Here is a 22,831-nt window from a genome sequence, read left to right as displayed (position 1 = left end):
TTTATAAAATTATCTTATAAAAAGAATGTACGAGACTTATATACTTTAATATTATTTTAACTTTACAACCAACAGGCTGTAACTACTTTTTGAGTCCACAAATTACAGAATGTGAAGCGTAGAAAGGTTGTTATGCTATCAGATTCATCAAACTAATTTCTGAATAATGAAGTTAGAAGTAAACTGTTTGCTGAACATGTCCAAGGCAAACATTAAAAAAAATAAAGCAGAGAGCTTTAGGATGGTTGAGCTACTAGCTTTTGAAAATCCTAATTTCACAATTGCTCCAACTGTTAGGCTAATAGAGCACCATAAAACGACAGGGTATTAGTGGACAGTTCTTCTAGGCGACAACTGTCCCTGCGTCATCACCGCGGCATCAGATGACATGGCAGTGCCACTCCAGCCAATAGAAAAACGAAAACTCTAACTGCAGTCATACGGGAGGCCTTCGCACGAACGGCTTCCAACGTGGCATCAGACACACCATTTTGAATAAATAAACCGGTGCATTTAGTTGAGTTCAAATTTCGTAGCCTACCCTCGAAACGGTATGTTTCAATTTTGAAATTCGTTTTCTTTCTCCTGCTCTCTCTCTCTCTCTCTCTCTCTCTCTCTCTCTCTCTCTCTCTCTCTCTCTCTCTCTCTCTCTCTCTCTCTCTCTCTCTCTCTCTCTCTTTCTCTCTCTCTCCCCTGCCCTCCTCTGTGCGAGTCATGTTCCTCTCCCTAACCCTTACGCGATAGACCCGCTACGTTATACTGGAGGATTTTCCTCAAAGCTGGACTCTAGGTAACTCAAAGTTCACTTTCTGATTTTATTTTCCCCTTTTGAGTTTCGTTTGTTTAAGGTTTATGCATGTGGTGTCATGAAAATATTGAAATCGGGTTTAAAGAATTGCAAAACTGGCCGGCGAAATGGTTGAGGTGGAAACATACTTCGTTCCTCAAAAATGCCCTAGATCTGGGTATGTTTATATTTTGTTCCTTTTTCTTGGGTTGCTATTTAATGATTAGCCAAAGTGGAAAAGATCAAAGTTTTAGACAAAGATTTTGGAGGGTTTTTGTTTCATGGGATCATCTTGGTTTTTTCTTATCTGTATTCCCCATTTTGTGATAGCACTGACTTGCGGAGCTTTAATGATGTTTTACTCCAATGAAGTCTCTGTTTTTGGCCTTGGCACTGAGATCTCACGTAAGCTTCAAGGATCCACCCCACTAGAATTTACAATTTTCTATATTATATACCCTTGACAAAGACTTTGGTATTCTGAATTATAACCGTAAAAGGAGTGCCCTTTCCTTTTTGGCCCTATAAGTTCAATTGGGATCGGCTCATAGTGGGGTTTTGGAAGGCTTGGGTCTTAAATTCTTGTTGGGTTTCTATTTGTTTGGTTCTTTGAATTGTGCATTGAGAAGTAAAAGTAGTGGGTTGATCTTTATACTTACTGCTAGTAGTTTTTAACTTTCTATGCTACTATTTCTGATTTGAAAATAGTTTGCTTACTTTGTTTTCTTTTTACTTGTTTTGGTCTCCAGTAGCTATGGCAACACTTTTCCCCATTTTCGAACTTCTAGATTGGTTTTTAACTAAATATATATTATATTCTGCTGCAACATATTTCTTTTGCATATAATTTGGGGCTATATACATGACTTTTGAATACCAGTTACAAAAATATTTTTTTTCTAACCTCAAGATCAGGATACTCTATAATTATATATATATATATATATATCCATGTGTCAAAATCCAAGAAAGACAGAAGTCACTTTCATATATATAATGCATCAGTCATGTATGAATGCATCCATGTGGTATTGATCTTTACCATTAGTCATCATATATCCATGCAGTAAATTATAAACCTACTAAAAAGAAGAGCGTACAAATGACATGCATGAACATATTGGGCTGGGGAGTATCATATGCATGCATGCAGTTGGCGTATTTGTCAGGTACAATGAATATATCATGGCCAGAAGTATATTGACTGATATTTGGTTGACTCACAAGTATTTTAGATTTCATCATAGAATATATCATAGAATTTTTCCAGCTTGTTGTCAAACCTCATGCACACTCCCTGAGACTTATATCTGAAATAATCTTTTGTTTGTTAACAAAGAATATTTGGTTCTCATGATAACATTTTACTTTCTTTTTTTCCTTTCTTCAAATCACTGCTTATTTTTTTGGTAGTCCTATCTGCAGCATAAGATTCTAGTTGATTACTTAATTTCTTCAGATTTTAGTGGGTGCCTACATACGGCCCCAAAATCCAGTCCTTTAAACTAAAGGAAGTTATCTTAACTTCAGCATAGAAGGTGAGTATAGAGTAAAAAACTTATGTTTCTTATTATTTGACCAATAAATACATGTTGTATCTTCTTGCAAACCAGCTGTTAAGTTCCAAACCTATAGTCCTTATTCTTCATTAGGAAAAAGAATTAAGGATGTCATCATCAGTTTCTTCAGCATCACTTGTTAATAGCATATTGAGTATTGTCCCAATATGCAGCTGTGGGAAAGAAGTTGTACTTAGAATATCAAATACTCCAAGAAATCCTGGATGAGCATTTTTTGGGTGTCCATTGTACAACAAAGAGTTAAATGCAATTAGTTGTACTTGTGTGTTTCTATTTACATATTAATGTTTTGTTAAAAATTGTGACATTTGACATACTTAATTATTTATGTGACACACAGGGGTTACCACATTTTAAATATTTCAAGTGGACAGATGGTAGTGAATACAAAGAGCAAGCTCTTGGAAAGAGAAAAGCAGAAATATTAAGGAAAGAGAAAGAACTTAAAAAGAGATAAGAAGAGATTGACAAGAGGGAGTTGGCACTCCACAACGATGAAGCCCAGCTTCGTAGACAAGAAGCCGACATGTGGCATGCACGAACACTACTTCGTGGGCAATGGCTAATGTCCATAGTTATTTATTTGTATTTGATACGCTCAAAGTGATGAACATGTTGTATTTGTATTTGTATTTGATAGGAACTTAGCGTTTGTAAGTCTAGACTTTAATGAATGTACTTGAGACTTTATTTGTAAAAAGTCTAGGCTGTTGTTGTTCTTTAATGTTGAAGTGCTTAAGTTGGTTATTGTCTCACAGTTTTTGAGCCTTTTTGAGATTTTTTAGCATGAAAATCTGCTCTAGAAACAGAAACTATTCACTGTGCAGAAATTCCTTGCTGGATAGTTCTAAAAAATCTGCATATAAACTGAGAACTTCTGCTCAGTCTACACGTGCGCTACAAAAACAATGGAGTGCTGCATTATTGGTTGATAGTGGAAAAATCTGCATTATGCATGTGGTGAAAAAAAATTACTCTGCATTATGGACTAAAAAAGTGAACCAAAAAACTTGTCATTTCACTCCCAAAAACTGTTGCATTATGCATGTGGTGGAATAAATCTGCTACGTATAAACTTTAAAAGTTAACTAAAAAACTTGCCATTTCACTCAAAAAAACTGCTGCATATGCATGTGGGGGAAAAAATCTGCTGTCCTATGGATTTAAAAGGTTAAGTAAAAAAACTTGTCATTTCACTCAAAAAAGTTGCTGCATTATGCATGTGGTGGAAAAAATCTGCTGCATGTGGTGGAAAAAACTTACTCTGCATTATGGACTTAAAAAATGAACCAAAAAACTTGTCATTTCACTCAAAAAATCTGCTGCATTATGCATGTGGTGGAAAAAATCTGCTGCATTATGGATTTAAAAGGTTAACTAAAAAACTCACCATTTTACTCAAAAAAACTGTTGCAGTATGCATGTAGGGGAAAAATTTGCTGCAGTATGCATGTGGTGGAAAAAATCTGCTGCATTATGGACTTAAAAAGTTACCACAAAAACTTCCGGTGGTGTGAAAAAAAAAAATCTGTTGCATTAACTACAAAATCTGCATATAAACTGACAAATTCTGCAACTTTTTCCATGTGCATTACAGAAACTATGGATCTAAGTACATCATAGGACCATAATCCAAAAATCTGCAGACTGCATGTCACTAAAAAAAAATCTGCTGCATTAACTACAAAATCTGCATATAAACTGAAAAATTCTGCAACTTTTCCCATGTGCATTACAGAAACTATGGATCTGAGTACATCATAGGACCATAATCCAAAAATCTGCAGACTGCATGTCACTAAAAAAAAAATCTTCATTATAGCAGCAAACTTGAACTATGGATTGAGTATATGCACTCAAAGCACTTCATTTACATAAATAGCAGCCCAACAATAAATACAAGTTCACTTGGCTGGGTTGAAACATCTCAAACTCCAACAAGCATCTGTTTACAAACCAACTTAAACACACAACATAGAACAACACTCAAACACAAAGTCTTGCTACAACATGCTATTTGGCTGCGTTCCATCTGTTGTCTCTGGCTGTGTCCCATCCATCCCTAGTTGCATCTGTGTATGTAATAGACGACAAAATAAGACCCACATAAATAATTTAAAAAATATAAGAAATAAATGAAGTAAAGCTTTAGTACACTTTCTTGTGTCACCATCACTTCTTGTTGTACACTTTCTTGATCTACCATTACAGGAGTTTGGTCCACCCCAATGTATATAGCCCATAACTACATTAATGTGAATTTTCCATTGGCTTTAGATGAATAAATGTATTTGATTTATTATATTCGATGAACTTATCAAAAAATTTATTATATTCGATGAAAAAGGTTATAGATTTATAATGAAAGTGCCTAAAATTTTCCTATTTCTAAATTGGGTGTTGGATTTGCTATAAGTATTATATAGCAATGGAATAGAATTGCTCATAGGTTTATGTGTAATCGTTTCATGTAGGATCATTAAACTTGTGGTGATGCCAATGAATGATGAATTAACAACAATTAAATGACTTAAATTAAGTGAAGTTTAAGGTATTAAAAAAAAGTTAATATATAATTTTAGGCTAGGTAATAAATTGATTTTATTAGTCATTGACATGAACACGAGAAATAAAAACTATATTTCAAATCAAGTTCGTAAATGACGGTTATATATATATATATATATAACTAATGTAAATGGCGAGATCGGGAAAAAAAAATACACCAATAACTTAATTCCAGCGAATTTCATATTAATTGCAACGATTCTTAATGCTGCAATTAGCAATTAACAACGATTCTAAGTGACCATATTTGCAACAGTTTTGATCTAATTCCAGCATTTATATTACCCTGCAAAATCTTATTCGCAACAAATTTTCAACATTTATATTACCCTGCAAAATCTTATTCGCAACAAATTTCACAAAAATCGCAATTGCTTCATTGATTTTTCAATATTTGATGATCACATTTGCAACACTTTTTCCTTTTTTGCAGCGCTTTTGGTTTCTTTTGCTGCATTTTAGTTACGCTGCAAAATCTTATTTCCAACAAATTTATAACAAATTGCTGCAAAAGAGTAGGCAATTGCAGCGCTTTATTGAGCTATTACAACGATTTTAAATGCTGTAATTATACTTTAACAACGATTTCAATCACTTGAATGATGACATTTGCAACAGTTTTTGCTTTTAGCAGTGCTTTTGGTTAAAGTTTCAGCATTTATATTATGCTGAAAAAACTCATTTCCAACACTTTTTTATGAATTGCTTCAGTTGTAGAAAAGAATTGCAGCGATTTTTGTAGTATTTGCAAGGATTTTATTATGTTGTAATTGAGATTTCTCAGCGATAGATGTATATGGGCATTAGCTTAGTTGCAGCGATGTTAAAAGTATTAGCAAGGGAAAATTTTTGCTGGGAATGGATGTTTTAGCAACGAAATTTTTTTTTGCGCTGCTTTGGGCAAAAAAGACGCGATTATTGCGGCGAACGTGCAAGGAAATTAAAATCGCTATAAAAGGGTATATGTAGCAGTTTATGCAGTTTTTTGCAACGATTTTAAGCACTGCAAATGACCTGATTTCTTGTAGTGTATACACTATATACCATGAAGAGAAGAAAGGTGAAAAGTGCTTGGGGTTGATAAACAATTCCTTTTGTTGACCTGGATTCTTGTACATTGAATGTTCAGCAGTTTTGTGTGGCACTTATATTTTTTTGTCACTCAATACTTGTGTTATAACATTTTTTTCGGGTGTATGATTTGTTTTAGCAATATTATCTGTGTTTTTTTTTTAATAGGAAAACTTTCATTAATATTAATACCAAATTACAAATACAAATCAGTCCATGTCAGCTATGTTTTAAATTGTCTTTTTCAGCACGTATTGTAGAATTGCTCCTTGTTAGTGGTTTTATCGTGTTCTTGGAACATAGCTAATTGAGTTCAAGACTTCATTTTTAAGTCTATGCACGTCGAGGTAATGTTCCTTAGTGTTATGTACCTCTTCTCCTTTTCTTTTAAAAACAAATTGTAAGTCTAAATGCTCATGTAATGTTTTATTACATGATTATGCTTGATTTTGGACTATGATACCTAATTGATGATGAAACCTTGTCTTAATTGTGAATGTATGTCTTTTATCAATATTAGATGGGGAACCCTTGTGCATTGGTGAAAGTGGTGATGCCGAGATGTTGGCTACTCAGGTCGTACAACCTTAACTCATTGTGAAAGCAAGTATGTGCATACATGCAACGTGATAATGTACAATTAATTTGTAGCGGAGAGAAAAAAAAATGGACAATTAATAATTCTAACAGTACCAAAAATTTAAGCTACAACACCAAGCAATTATCCATAAGCCACAAACCTTCCAAACTCTAATAAAAGAATATTACAGTTCTCCAAATAAATTAAACTAAATAACATCACTTAAATGAAACGGGGAGAGGGATCCAAATCTTCACTCCTCAGGCAGAGTGGGACCTTGATACTCTTACCTATCCTATGTAACAAAGTCTATGATTCTGCTTTGCTGAACTGCAGGTGGGGACATCACAGTGAAATTTAGTAAAATCTCAGTAAGTGAAACCAAAATTAACACTCAAAATACAAGCAAGTGGAAAAATATAAAATTATGTAAAAATATGAATTTTAGTGATATATAATGCTCATATGAACATCCTCTTTGCTCTTCATGCGAGTGTTTCTGGAAATTCTGCTGGAGAAACTCTGTCTTGCAGTTCAGTGCTCATGGCGTAGCTCCTGTCACCACAAGATAGGTCATCTCGTAGGGCTTGGCCAAAGGGTTTGTCTCGAGGAAATCTTGCCATTTTTCCTTGCCTACCAAAAATCCAAACTCAATGCTCCTGTAAACTTCTTTAATCTCCACATTTCAAGAAGTAATAACTTGGGATTGAAGCCTAGTTTTTTTTTTTTTCTAGCACAGTACCTAGGTGACTTATGGATTTACCCATACTCGTAAAGCTCTGATACCACCTATGGCACCATCAACCCCTAGTTGTGATTTGGTGGGAGTTGTGGCATTGGGATGTTGGCTTTAAGGGTCACATGCCCCAAACACATAGTAACATCAAGTGTGTGCAGTTAAATTTGCAGTAGAAAAAAATGACAGTCATCAAAATTTAACAGTACCAAAATTTAAAGCTACAATGCCATTCAAATATCTATACGCCACAGGTTTTCCAAACTCTAGCATATAAATATTATAGTCATCAAAATTAAATCAACCCAAATACACAGACAAAAAGGGAAAAAGGCCACAAATCCTTACTCCTCTGGTGGAGCCAAACCTTCATACTTGAACCGATCCTCTGCATCAAAATCTTTACATATTTTAACATATAAAAACAGCATACCATAATTATCGAATTATTAATGACAGGTAAAAAGTATAATGAAAACAATGTGCAAAAGATAATTAGTGAATGACTTGACAACAACATTAATTATGAATTAAAAACAATACCCAATTTCATAGCAAGTCAATTCCCAACATCACAACTAAAATATATTTCCCAACGCTTCATAGTCCTCAGCCACAGACTCTCAATTTCTCAACTACAATTTATTCTCAACTCTCGGCCACAGATTTACAATTTCTCAACTACAATTTATTCCTAACGCTTCATGGCCCTCGACCACAAATTCTCAATTTCCAACTACAATAAATTTCCAACGTTTCACGGCCCTTAGCCATAGATTCTCAATTTCTCAACCACACTGCACAACACAATTTCATAATTTTCCAACAACATTTAATTTAGGAGCTAGTCCGAGAACCACTTACTATCATGAAGGTGATTTTTTGATGATAGCAACAACCTGAGTCCTAAATTGCTTGTCATGGTTGTTCCTTTCGGATTGAGATACAATCAGTGCGTGTGTGTATGTCTCACTGCATAGATGGACAAAGTAAATTTTAATTAGGTTTTGAACGTGAGACAAGAAGTAACATTATAATTAGAGGTGGAAGAGCTCACAATATTAGTCTCTTGAGAGGAGAAGCATAGCATAGAAGGCAATGACTAGCACTGTGTACAATGGCGGATCTATGTGGGGTAGAGAGGTGTTAAGTAAGAAACTAGGTGAAGGTAAATCTGCCAAAAATAAGGGACCAAAAAAGAGTGGTGCCCGAGATGGTTAGTGGCGGTTTGAGGCAGAAAAACTAGGAGAGAGAAAAAAAGATAAAGTGCAAAAAAACTGAGAGGGGTGAAGCTAAGAGATATGGAGAAGGTGGATGGGTGGTTGGGCGCCTTTTAGTCAGTGTCTATGTGTGGTGGAACGCTGTGGCAGTGCAATCCTTGGAGAGAGAAAACTCACAAATGGAAGAAAGAAGGGATTTGAGAGGGAGAGAAAGCTAGATCTCAGTGTGGAAGTTGAGATCAAGAGAGGGAGGAGAGGTTGATGGTGCTAAGAAGAGGAAGGGGCCTCAACCTATATATAGGCGGAGCTAACTAATCATAGGTGAGACAAAGCGAGGCTCGAATTGGTGGAATGAGTGGTAATCAGATATGACAGAGGGAAGGTTGAGCCCGATGATGTGTGGTTGCGACAGATAGGGTGTGCATGGGTGGGGTGCAGTCACATGGCTGAGAATCACGAGAAGGCTGCGAGAAGGATAGCGCATATTGGGGGAGTAAAGACGATGGCCAAAAGGTGCAATGTGACTAAGCATCACTTGATGCATGGAGGCGGGCTCGAGGTGGGCATGGGTGGCATTGTAGATTCACAGACTGTAGAGGGAGAGTGTGCAGCATGCGAGAGAAGAAGGAAGGGGGAGAGAAGAAAGAAGAATGGAAAGAAATTTTAGGGTTTTAACCCTCAGACCATCAAAACGGTTCCATTTGGAAGTGGGTAAGGGAGAAAGGCTTCCAAGGCCATGGACAAGTGGTTAGGCTCTCTAAGGGCTTTTCCTTATACTTTAAAGGGCTGAACCAACATATATGTTAATGTCATGAAATGTAATTTGAGATTTTAGTTTATTTTGGTACAATTGCACAAGTTTTCCAATGTGATTATTGCATATAGTTAGAAGTATACTAGGTGCATTGCATACTATCCTAACATTAAATGTTAGAAGCATGCTAGGTACCTTGCATTTTATGTTCAGGTACTTCCATCTTCGTTAAATCCCGAATAAAGGTTGGGCGAGTTAGAAGTAAGTAGGGAAACTTTATAGTCAACATTAATAAAATATATCTTTCAAGACAATATTAATGATAAAGGGATAATTAAAAAAATATATGAAAATTAAGAAGGTTGGTGAAGTTATGGATGGTTGTGACATCCCCAACCTCCGCTTGGAATGGAACGGAGACTTAGAATGTTGGGACATATAACACATAGTTACATACCCCTATTTATAACAGTTAATATATAATGTGTCCTAAAATACAACTAGCAGTATGCAAAAATCGCAATGGAAATAAGGGGTGATAAATAAAACTTATGCCAGAATGAACTAAACATCCCAATGATTTATAAACTATAAATAGAAATTTCCTCACTTAAAAGTTCTACTTGAGTTCAACATAATGTAGGAGATGGAATCTTCATAGTCCAAATACTACATCAAAGTCTCCCAATCAAATCAATTCTCTTTTTATCTCTATGGTGTATAAAGCCATCGCTATAAACACTAAAATCAAATATAGTCTTCTTTCCAGATTAGGCTCCTCTTCAATCATCTAAAGCAAGAGGTTCATCCTGCCCATTATATGTCAATCCTGACACAACTTCTATCATTCCAAGGGGAATGGTAGTGGGACTACCACAATGAGATTCATTAAAATTACACAGAGATAAGATATGCATGATTAATGATTAACATGAGATGTATGCAATGATATGCAAAAAAAAAAGTTAGTATTTGTCTCCTATGCAGTTCTTAACATTTTTCAGAAAAACTTTAATGCAAATTTTTTTTCAAAGAATATTTTTCTCTTTAACTGACAAAATTATCATAACGTTTCATCATTATTAGCAATTCATAATTAATCATAACATCATAATGTATAGTATCGTCACATTTCTTCATATGTATTGTGAGTAGCTACTGGTAACCATAATACAATTTACATTGAAACTACATTGTCTACATATTCATTTTCAATGCATTAGTAACATAACATAACATCATAACATGTACACCCACCAGCCTTAGGTGTAATAACATTTGACTTCACTCAAACGTTCTTTAAAAAGAGCCCATTCGAAACCCGTAGACTGTTCTTCGTCAACATTGGGGTTACAACTCTATTATTAAACACTCTAGAGTGGACAGAGGAGATTCACTAGGATAATTCTACATCCTAACCTTTGGCGTCTTGAAAAAATTATTTTCATACTATATTTAAAAAATGTATTTCATGACATATGCATATGTAGCAAGTTTTCATGCGAAAATGACATTTATAGATGCAATATGCTAAAATGGTGAGAATTTCACATTTCTTGTAAAAAGTAATAAAATGCTCAATAATGTATCATATGATGTTTCAAGCTCAAAATGACATTTATAATATGAATGTGGCGTTTATACAAGATCCAAAAATAAATTATCTAAGAGTAAGTTAGAGGCTAACCTATAAACTTTCCGAGTTTGGAAATATCGTAGTGACTGAAATTAAGTTCATACTAAGTTAAGATTTGCACTATTATGGAAGATGTTCATAATCAAAAGATTTTAAAAAATGAGTATTTACAAAAATACCTCTAAACTCTCAAAAATTACCACTAAAGCCTTAATTTTTCACTATTTGCAAACAAATCTCAAATTTAACCAAATTTCTTAGACATCATATTTTTCATATTCTAAAACCATCTATACCATTAGAATTTTAAAATTCAAACTAGAATTAGCTCAAACATACACAACCCGTGGCATACACTCTAGTTGATGCTAAGCGTACTTTCAACTATTGATCCCTATGAATGCATGCATATACAATTTTCTTATATCATAAATAATCACTCTAGCCCTTAATGACATGATAAAGGCAAAATCTTAGGTGATCAAGCTAATCCCAATGCTTAATCATGGCTAAAAACCTTAAGCTTCATTAATCATCATTTAATCAAACATGATGCACTTAGCCTAAATCACAAAGGCATGATTTCAGAATTCACCCAAAACATGTATTTTCATTTTTATCCTAATCATAAGGTCTTCTAAATGCTCATTGATCAAACCTAGGTGAAATAAATCAAACTTCATAAAATAAGAATGATTTAATCAAAACCGTGCATGCTTGATGATCAACAACCTATCATGGCATGCTTCTAATCTCAAAATCAAACCTTCAATGATCATTCTAAGATAATAAAAAATCATATCAAAATATGCTAAGACATGTCATAGCTAAAATTTTCACTTAAAACAATTTAAACATTTAATCCATCCTTAATGAACCCGATTTCGAATTAAGCATGGTAATCTTTTCTAAACTCAATCAAATTTCACTTCAACACTTAAAAGCAAGACTTGACATGAAAACTAAGATCTAAGGCAAGAAAAATTACAATTTTCATGGCCCTTAAAGCTCTCAAAAGAACTTCACTCGAACTCTTAAGAACTTCACTCGGTTTCAAGACTCATGAAAAGGCTTGGAGGAGAGGCATGGAGAAATGAGGAAGTAAGTGAGGTATTTATAGGCACCAAGATAGGAGGGGACAATGGTTTTGGCTCCAAGGAAGTGAATGTGAGTGGTGGAGGTGGGAGGTGAAGTGTTGATTGCATTTTCCAGATTTGTCATGGCTTGGTCACCTGAATAGTAACCTAAAGTGTCATAATTTTATCATGTCCAAGAGCTAGAAGAAGTAAATAGGTGCAGGGGTTACTTGATTCATATTTTTGAAACAAAAATTCACAAGACAAGCAAGCCATAGCCAAAGGTTTTGGGTTTCTTTCAAAACTGTCCAGATTTTGATTGAGTGCCTTTTTTAGGTGGGTAAAGAGGCATTAGTGGTGGCATGGGGAGGGTGGCTGATTTGGTGCAGAAAAATCTTTGTAGAGCCAAGGGTACTCGGTTTACATCCAACTATTGCTTAGGGTGCAATCAGTTTGGTTCTTGAAACCAATTTTGCCAAGGCTTGGTCTGGTTCTAAAGGAATCTTATGAGGTGTTTAAAGACCATAGTGCCCTTGAGAAAAAGGCACAAAAAGATTGGGTTTGAGGTAGTTCAGTCCATTGCACACAAGGACACACGTGTATCGATTGGTGTAGTTTGGGGTTTTGATATGTCATTACTCTTAATGACATGTGTAAAGGTTTATCTTCAGTTCGAATATAACCTAATAATGATGCAATTGAATAATAAAACAAGAAAATGTCATATCAAAAAAGCTAAAAAGATTAAGAAAAGAAATTAAACTCAAAATATGGTTTAAAGATTACTAATCATGGATAAGTCGATTAATGCTTTTAACCCAAGTTTAAAACTTAATTTTAGTCCAAAAAATCACTTAGGCTAGGTTTGGGTGTTTAGTTATGTTGAGGTATGCTATGAATAATAGTGAAAAAGTAGGTGAAAAGTAATAATAAAGTAATGAACAGTAGTGGAGCATTCTGAGAGTACTTGAGGTACTCTCGGTACCCAAATGTGACCTTAGGGTATAATATAAACTTGAGGAAACCAATGGTATGGTGTATTGGGCTTCAAATAGAAGAGTGAAAAGAAACAAAACAAGGCTTTAGGCCTTGTTGGGCTTAAAAAGGCCATAAGTGTGAGTTGATGGTTTATGGGCTTTGGGTGTGAGTTTTATATAGACCTTATGTCCAGATCTATGGAGCCTATCTATGGCCTCAAAGGCCTACTAGGTTGGGTCCTAAACTTTGGGTCTTTCCTCAATCGGGTCAAAGTCTTGAATCTTACTAAGTTAGGCTCAATGGCCTCTTGCTTGGTAAGTTGAGCCTAATATCTTGGATCTAATAAGTTAGGCCTATAGTCTTGTATCCAATAAGTGAGACCCAAAATCTTATGCCTTCCAAATTGGGCCAAAGGCATTCACTCTTACTAAATTAGACCCAGTGGTGCTATGTCCTTTACAATGGGCCTTTTATATAGTGTCTTCCAAGAAAGGCTTAAAACTTTATATTTCCTAAGTTGGGTCTAAGACTTTTTAACATCTTATCCTTAGCCCATCACATTCTTATTGAATTAGAGCCCTAAAGTCTTATGTCCATCAAGTTAGGCCTAAGGCCTTAGTTTCTCTACCAAGCCTTTATACCCAAAAAGCTTGGGCCCTTGATAAACCAATCTCTTGGGCCATCCTAACTCCAATATATATATATATATATGAACAAATTACTTAGCCCAATAAGGTGGTTAAATTTCCAATATGCCATTTGCCATACTAACATTGGCCTCTTGGCACATTTTCTCAAAATTAATTAAACACTAAAATCTCCAAAATAAAATTACTAAACCAATCCAGCTCCAAAAGTTTCATTTTCCTCAAAATCAAAATTGCAATAGAATCCTAATAATTCTAACTAAACCCAAAGTATATGGTCCTCTTGCCCACTCAAAAATCCAAAAATGTTTTTATTCCAAAATATAGCCCAACTTCTAATTAACTAGGATTAAGGCTACTAAGTTCAAGGCCTTAGGAGTTTTTTAGGCAGGGTGTTACAATGGTTGTGTGGTTCTCACTTCTCAAGGTTTCTAGCTAGGAAGAATAAAGAACAATAAAACTATAAGGTAAAGTTTGGATAGCGAGATGTGATGAGATAGTTTTAGATGAAAGTTAAAAATTGAATAAAAATATTATTATTGTTTTGAGATGAAAAAGTGGAATTGTTTATTCTATTTTATATGAAAATTTGAAAAAATTTTAATGATGAGATGAAATGAATTGAGATAAGTTAAAATCATGAAATGAGTTGAGATAAGTTAAAATCATCTTTATATCCAAATCTAACCTAAGTATTTTTCTTAAGATAACAATACAATATTTATAAACTAAAAAAAATAGTGAAAAAAGGATGAAAAAGGAAGGTAGATGATATTATTTGATTGTTTGGTTAATTCATCAGGATATGCATTTGATGGTGATTTTTGCCTAAATTATCTTTGAACAGAAAGATCTTTCTGTTTATCATGATGAAACTAGTCATTCTAAAACTAATTTATCATGATGAAATTTTCTTTATTTTGAATATCAATCATAACACATTATAAGAAAACTGTTTACTTAAGTCCAGTTATTTCTTGCACTGACTATTTCTTACTAAAACAAGTCTATCACTGCAAGAAAAGACATCCAATTGCGGCGAGTTTTGTTTTGCTAAAAATAAAAATAAAAAATTCACCGCAATTGTCACAATTTGTGGAGATCTTAAAATTGTTGTAGTGTTTTTTTAAGCCGATGATCAATTTAAAGTGGATGGTCCCCTATTTTGCATTTTATGCAATTAATTGGATTTTTGCAGCAAAAGTTTTCGTCAGGAAAATTAAAAACCAGTTGGAACACTCAAAGAATCATCGAGATTAGGTCTTGTGCACCAAAATCAATTGGAGTCTATTATTCTCCGCCACCCCCCCCCCTCCCCCGGCAGTTCTAATTTGCCTCCCTACTTCTCTTTGTTCTTCCCCATTCCCATCGTACCTAGTCTCGATTACCTGGTCATCTCCACCCAACCCCTAATGATTTCATCTCCATTTATTTTCACCGGCCCATTTGCTTCTACTCCACCCCATTTTCAGGCAAACAGAAGCTATGGTTGTGTCTCCTCACCTTACTGTGCCCTGTGATTTGAGACCCAATGGTCTGTTGGATTTTTTAAAAGAAATTATAGCATCAGACGTTAATGTGTGCATTTTAGACTCTTGAAGGTCTTTCGTCACCTTAGGTATGGCTTCCAACTCATTCGAATATTTCACCCCCTTCATCAGAATACTTAAAATGATTTCTAATCAAGTTTTTTACAGCGATATTTTCCCTTTCTCAGGTGGGTTGGTCTTACGGGTTTCTTGGATTGGGTCTCCCATATTTTTGGCCTCTAATTTTTCTTCATGGTATGCTCTGCATTTTTAGTGTGAAGTGCATGGTTTGCATATTTTCCTCAACTTTTTCTACTGTTATTTGTGGTCGTTGTAGTGTTGGTTTTGTTATTGTCCTTTCTTGAGCAAAAATTTCAAATAGGTTGGGGTTTTTTTTTTACTTATGTTTTAAATTGATTCCATTTTCATTTTATATAGCAATGGATATGAAAGTAGTCAATTTATGTGCTTGTTTCATGTAAGTGAAAAAGGATTGGAAATTAACATATAATATTATGACTGAAAAGTGTTCCACAATGAATAATGAAACACTATTATTTTACATGACTTAATTAAGTGTAGTTTGTTTTGTTAAAACGTGATTTATTCGATTATTTCAGGTTAGTCACTAAATGATTATGAAAAATTATTTAGTGACTGACCAGAAATAAGATAAATTAGTATTAATAGGATAAACATTATATTTTAGATGAAGTGTGAAAATTAAAGGTACCAAAAATGTAATGTCTATGGGCGAAGGAAAAAAAATGTACCAAAATAGCTATTGCAACGATTTGTGCTCGACGGAAACGACTTAGACTTGCTATTGAGGTCATTGCAGTGATGTTAATAATCAGCGCAATTGACCTATTTCAGTGATTTCTATGCATTGGAAAAAAATTCAATTGTGACGAAGAGAACAATTACTGCCTTAGATAACGCATATTTGCAGCATTTTAGGACTATTTGTGGCGATAAAAACCACTGCAAATACTTTCAAGCAATGATAGTTCTACATTCTTTATGAATTCAAATTTTACTTCTTGTCTTGATACTGTCGTTGAAATTCCGTTGTTGTATGTTGCAAATGGATAAAGTAAACACATAGATATTATATATATAAAGAAAATCTTTTATTCATCAAAAGTGATACATTCAATAGCGTTGCTAACTAAGATATTGACCATTATTTCACATCAATATAATAGGCCGTCATAAAACTGGGCAATTATTACCACTTATTTTATATGAAAATGAGTATTTCTTGCTAAAACATACTCATATCTGCATTGGATCAACAAGCAACGAAGTGACACCGTCTATTAGCACTTATGTAACCTTTGTGTATCCATCATCATCCTTGTAAATAACATCCATTACACGTGAGAGATTGAGAACTCTCTCTAGGAAATGCTTTGGCACCTGAGTAGGTTTAAGGAACTCGCTGTTAATATCTTTCCATGCATCCTCGATTTGCTTCTTAAATTCTTCTTCTACCTCATGCCTTGTGACATTGTGCTGCTTGATATAGCAGTCGATGGTAGAGACAACGTGTCCTCTCTTTTGCTCAAACTGCAGCAAAAAATTGAAACATTTAGTGATTTAATTTCCAACATCAATGACAAAATTAAGATTTGTTTGTGGGACTGCCAAATTGATGTCGGCCCATTGCCTACTTAATGTAGAGCTAGGGAAAGGAATTATTAAGGATATAAAATATATAATAAAATCTACCTATTATATGTTATATCCTTAATGCTCCCTCTCACTTGTGGACCAGACCCCCATCATAAGTAGACTTGGCCAACATATGGAATATTTAACTAATATTGTAAAATGTGGAGTCTAAGATCGAATTCAGAACTTTTGATCTAATACCATGAAAAATGTGAAATTACTACTTGTCCCAAAAGTTGAAGTTAATGAAAAAGGCAAATTTTATTATATATTTTATATCCTCATGAACTAACATCTACATGCATGCATTAATGTGGGTAGCTAGCATGGAGAATATTCTAACTGAGATTACTTTCTAGCCTCCAAATGAATCTACCTTCTTTCAATGAGAACAGCCAAATGATAATCGAAGATCATAAGTTAAATTGATTTTCTACAATGAGAGAGTGTCCAAATTTATCACTATAAAGTAAGTATATGATTGAAGTAATTGGTAGTTTGCTTTTTCTTTTCCTCTTTTTTTAATAGGTTGTATCGATATTGGACGTCCCATCTTGTATATATACCTCAGAAGAGACAAGGTCATCCATGAGTCTGCATATCGTTTCTGCTGCTATTTGTGGTCGTTGTGGTGTTGGTTTTGTTATTGTCCTTTCTTGTGCAAAAATTACAAATAGGTTGGGGTTTGTTTTTACTTCTATTTTAAATCGATTCCATTTTCATTTTATATAGCAATGGATATGAAAGAAGTCAATTTATGTGCTCGTTTCATGTAAGTGAAAAGGATTGGAAATTAACATATAATATTATGACTAAAAAGGGTTCCACAATGAATGATGGAACAATATTATTTTACATGACTTAATTAAGTGTAGTTTGTTTTGTTAAAACGTGATTTATTTGATTATTTCAGGTCAATCACTAAATAATTATGAAAAATTAGTTAGTGACTAACCAGAAATAAGATAAATTATGTGTTAATAAGATAAACATTATATTTTAGATGAAGTGTGAAAATTAAAGGTACCAAAAATGTAATTTCTATGGGCGAAGGAAAAAAAAAATGTACCAAAATGGCTATTGCAACGATTTGTGCTCAACGGAAACGACTTAGACTTGCTATTGAGGTCATTGCAGTGATGTTAATAATCAGTGCAATTGACCTATTTCAGTGATTTCTATGCATTAGAAAAAAATTCAATTGTGACGAAGAGAACAATCACTGCCTTAGATAACGCATATTTGCAACATTTTAGGACTATTTGTGGCGATAAAAACCACTGGAAATACTTTCAAGCAATGATAGTTCTACATTCTTTATGAATTCAAATTTTACTTCTTGTCTTAATATTGTCGTTGAAAGTCCGTTGTTGTATGTTGCAAATGGATAAAGTATACACATAGATATTATATATAGAGAAGCTTTTATTCATCAAAAGTGATACATTCAGTAGTGTTGCTAACTAAGATATTGATCATTATTTCACATCAATATAATAGGCCGTCAGAAAACTGGGCAATTATTACCACTTATTTTATACGAAAATGAGTATTTATCGCTAAAACAGACTCATATCTACACTGGATCAACAAGCAAGGAAGTGACACCATCTATTAGCACTTGTGTAACCTTTGTGTATCCATCATCATCCTTGTAAATAACATCCATTACACGTGAGAGATTGAGAACTCGCTCTAGGAAATGCTTTGGCACCTGAGTAGGTTTAAGGAACTCGTTGTTAATATCTTTCCATGCATCCTCGATCTGCTTCTTAAATTCTTCTTCTACCTTATGCCTTGTGACATTGTGCTGCTTGATATAGCAGTCAATGGCAGAGACAACGTGTCCTCTCTTTTGCTCAAACTGCAACAAAAAATAGAAACATTTAGTGATTTAATTTCCAAATCAATGACAAAAGATTTGTTTGTGGGACTGGCAAATTGATGTCTGCACATTGCCTACTTAATGTAGAGCTAGGGAAAGGAATTATTAAGGATATAAAATATATAATAAAATCTACCTATTATATGTTATATCCTTAAGGCTTCCTCTCACTTGTGGACCAGACCCCCATCATAAGTAGACTTGGCCAACATATTGAATATTTAACTAATATGGTAAAATGTGGAGTCTAAGATCAAATTCAGAACTTTTGATCTGATACCATTAAAAATGTGAAATTACTATTTGTCCCAAAAGTTGAGTTAATGAAAAAGGCAAATTTTATTATATATTTTATATCCTCATAAACTAACATCTACATGCATGCATTAATGTGGGTAGCTAGCATGGAGAATATTCTGACTGAGATTACTTTCTAGCCTCCAAATGAATCTACCTTCTTTCAATGAGAACAGCCAAATGATAATCGAAGATCATAAGTTAAATTGATTTTCTGCAATGAGAGAGTGTCCAAATTTATCACTACAAAGTAAGTATATGATTGAAGTAATTGGTAGTTTGCTTTTTCTTTTCCTCTTTTTTTAATAGGTTGTATCGATATTGGACGTCCCATCTTGTATACCTCAGAAGAGACAAGGTCATCCATGAGTCTGCATATCGTTTCTGCTGCTCTAACAATCTTAGGGTTACTGCAAGACCAGTCGAAGACCTCCTTTGTTGCATCTCGCATGCCAAGAAAAGATAAGGTTGTAACTGCAACGTAACCACCGCTTACTAGGGCATTACTCATGTACTCCTCCACCGTGGGTATATATTTTTCCTTCATCCATTTGGCTTCAACAAAGTAGGCTTGAGCTACGGTTTTGAACTGCTTGCTTTAAAAACCATCAAAATATTAATCAGACTATAAAAATTCAAATTTAGTGAAAAAGATCTAGGCCAGTAAAAGTGATTAATTGTTCGTCATGTCGTACTGCTTCCTTTGTATAGTAACGGGCGTATATCCTTCCTTCCTTGGACATCTCTTCCTCAATTTCCTTAGTAAGATCCAAGACTGCTTTATAGATAGATTTCATGTACTCTGGGAGTTGCTCTATGCAGCAGTTATCCCACCTGAAAGTTATTTATTTAAAAACCAAAAATAAAAATAAAATAAAATCAATCAAGTTTCTTGTGCTGATGACTTGAAACAAAGAAGTTTGAAGACATTGATTCTGGATCGGATGCAATAGCCAAAAAGTTAACCTTAAAATTGCATCTGTAAAGAGTTTAAGCTCTTCAAAGGTACCATAGGCATCATATGTATCATCAATAATTGAGACCAAGCAAACCACTTTGCCAAGCATCATCCGCCCATGAGAATATTGGGGTTCAAAGTACGTTCCCAAAATCCACATGAAGTACAACTCCACCACTCTATCTCGGACATATGATATCTTTTCCGGGACCCCTAAATATTCTTTCCACCACCTTATAAGCAAAAATTGCAACGGAAATTGACATCAAATTTTTCCATAAATGCATATACAAAATTAAAACCAACATGTATATATTATATACTGAAGTGCGATACTACGTCTGAATGACCTTATTTACCTCGAGAGCTCGGAAACTTCCTTCTGGTGTAGCCGTTGTAGTATGTTAAAATCCAACTTAGCGAAGTTGAGAACAACTTCATTAAATGAAGCAGTTTCTGGGTAGGTAGAAAAATAGTGTCTCGCCTCTAACCTTGGCAACCATTTTCGAAGAGGCCGCTCTAAGGCACGACGCACTTGTGCAGCAACAGAAGGGTTTAAATTACTCACCATCGACTCGAGTTGCGTTGTAGTAAAATGAAGTGCTTCATCAAGTATATCTTCTCCATGCACCCTCATATGCGAAGCTTCATACAGGCTTAAAATACCTCGCACATCGTGAATAATTGATTCCTTGAAGTTCCGACCTTCACTGTCCTTAAACTTGCTGAAAACGTCTGCATTATCACCCCGACAAATGACTTCGAGCACAATTACTATATATATGCTCTGTGCAGCTGAAGTTTCCGTAAACAAAACAATACCAATATTTATATTCTATAAGAAACAATACAGTGCCGGATAAGCATTTTGATGAAGCACCCATCAAGTTGCATTCTCTAGTTCCATTTTTTAATGTTCATCAAACCGGTAAGGTCAGTGCGTACCATAGTTTTTTTTTTTTTTTGTAAATTTTATGAATTATTGTAGTATTCCTCAATCATCTTTTAACTAAATTTATTAACCTTTGCGGCCTTTTACTTTATTCTTTCATTTTTTATTTTTATAAAGGGTGAGGTTACGAACTCAAATTTTTCATTTAAAAAATCGAGTCATATGCCATATGCCATCAAGCAATTAGATTTTGACACTTTATTCTTTTATTTGAATAGTCTAATGAGTACTACTTACCACTCGGAGTGTTATAACCCTGCTGCCTCAGTAAGCGAAAACGGAGAGAAATAGTGTAGAGGTCGTCATGAGAGTCTCCAGTGTTGTCATCATTGTTGTGAATTTGTTGGATTATGTCATCGATCTCACTTTCAAAATGGTAAGAGACGCCTAACCGTTGGATGGCATCAATCAGCTCCAGCTTTTGTGATATGTTATCGACAGGAGCCATCAGCATGTTGTGCACTTTTTCCTTCAGCCTTTGAACTTCCTCCAAGGTCTCAGAGGTAATCTCCTACATGCAGCACAAAGATGATAGACCATAATGTACAATTGAAGACTATACGTACGCATTGGAATATATATATACACACACAGGCTTTCACAAATAATCAATTACGTACCATGGACTTGCTACCATAAGAGATGAAATGATCTCCCCAAATGCTTGGACGGAAAGTTGCCAACGGACGATTTACACCAGAAATTGGGCTCAGGGTTTGAGTAGGAATCCTTGAAACTGGAAGACTAGACATTTTGGAGAACAACTTCGTGTATAATTAACGGAGGAGAGAGCTGGCTTATAACTACTTGTTCTTAATCAAGTTTTGTACTCGTGAATGAAACAACTTATGCAAGGCTAGCTACTTTATATAGATACGTTGCATGCATCTAGATACGTTGCATCGGGAAAAAAAAAAAACGGTACGTTGCGTCTGAGATTTCTATTCCTTGACTCTCTCCTAAAATATCAAGGGCCCATTCTTAAAATAACAAGGGCCCATATCAGATGTTTTCCGGAGATTCTCCCTCTTTTTCCTATTTCTCCGTCCACCAACCTCTCTCTCTTCTCCATCTATTATTCTATTTTATTTCAATTTTCTATAGGGTATGAGAGTCATTGGCTTACGTCAGGCTCGATTTCGGGGTCTATTTTTTTATTTTTTTAAGTTCTTCCGCTAACTCTACCTCTTATAAAATTTTCTCAATTACATCTATTTTTCAATATGATTTTTCTCATATTAGAGAACTAACAGACTGTACAAGATGTTGTAATTGGCATTTGGCATAAGATCAAGTATTGATTTCCTAGTATGACTCGTGGCCCTTTTCTGTACATGATAAATCTCATATATTAAACATATTATTTGGTGTTCTTCTCCATTAATCATGTGTTCTCCAAAAGATTCCTATGTACTTAGCTGATCATCATTAATAATAATTAAGTCTGATATTCGATGTGTTCTTTTGTGTTCGTTTTGTTCACCACATGTTCTCGGCCAAAGGCTTCATATGCACTTAATGGGTCACTGTTCATGATAAGTATCATATTTAACATGTTCTTTAGTGCTCTTTTTTGTTTACCATACATTATTCAGAAGCTTCTTACGCACTTAACAAATTATTCCCCTCCTTTTCATCATCAATCTTGTATATCAATTTGTTTATGTTTGCCATCTGCTTCCGCCATGTGTCCTCTCTTTTCAATCTTCTTTGCTGTTTTCGCTTATTCCTATAGCATGCCGTGCGGGTTACAAAGTACTGGTACACATTTTTCCATTCAAAGTTGTTTCAAACTCGTATACAATTATTTTCTCTACTTCCCTATCAGCTGATGTGTTATGAAATTTAAATAAAAATTCTTAAATCCCCAAAGAAATATTATTGATATTATTATTTAAAA

At 34.5% G+C, this 22,831-nt stretch overlaps 1 protein-coding gene across 1 annotated transcript; it reads right to left on the bottom strand.

Moving 5' to 3' along the window:
* Positions 1–18,336: 18,336 nt before the first annotated feature.
* On the bottom strand, positions 18,337–21,787 carry LOC122311477 ((-)-germacrene D synthase-like). The gene is made up of 7 exons (XM_043126039.1): positions 21,552–21,787; positions 21,169–21,442; positions 20,339–20,714; positions 19,988–20,212; positions 19,717–19,855; positions 19,365–19,610; positions 18,337–18,703 (listed from the first exon to the last, which is right to left on the bottom strand). The coding sequence occupies exons 1-7, from the start codon at positions 21,681–21,683 to the stop codon at positions 18,416–18,418; spliced, it is 1,680 nt and encodes a 559-aa protein (XP_042981973.1). The 5' UTR covers positions 21,684–21,787; the 3' UTR covers positions 18,337–18,415.
* Positions 21,788–22,831: the final 1,044 nt, after the last annotated feature.

Source organism: Carya illinoinensis, chromosome 5 (assembly GCF_018687715.1).
Source record: "Carya illinoinensis cultivar Pawnee chromosome 5, C.illinoinensisPawnee_v1, whole genome shotgun sequence".
NCBI lineage: Eukaryota > Viridiplantae > Streptophyta > Magnoliopsida > Fagales > Juglandaceae > Carya > Carya illinoinensis.
Note: the sequence above shows the minus strand (reverse complement) of the source record. Positions and strands in the feature narration are given on the sequence as shown.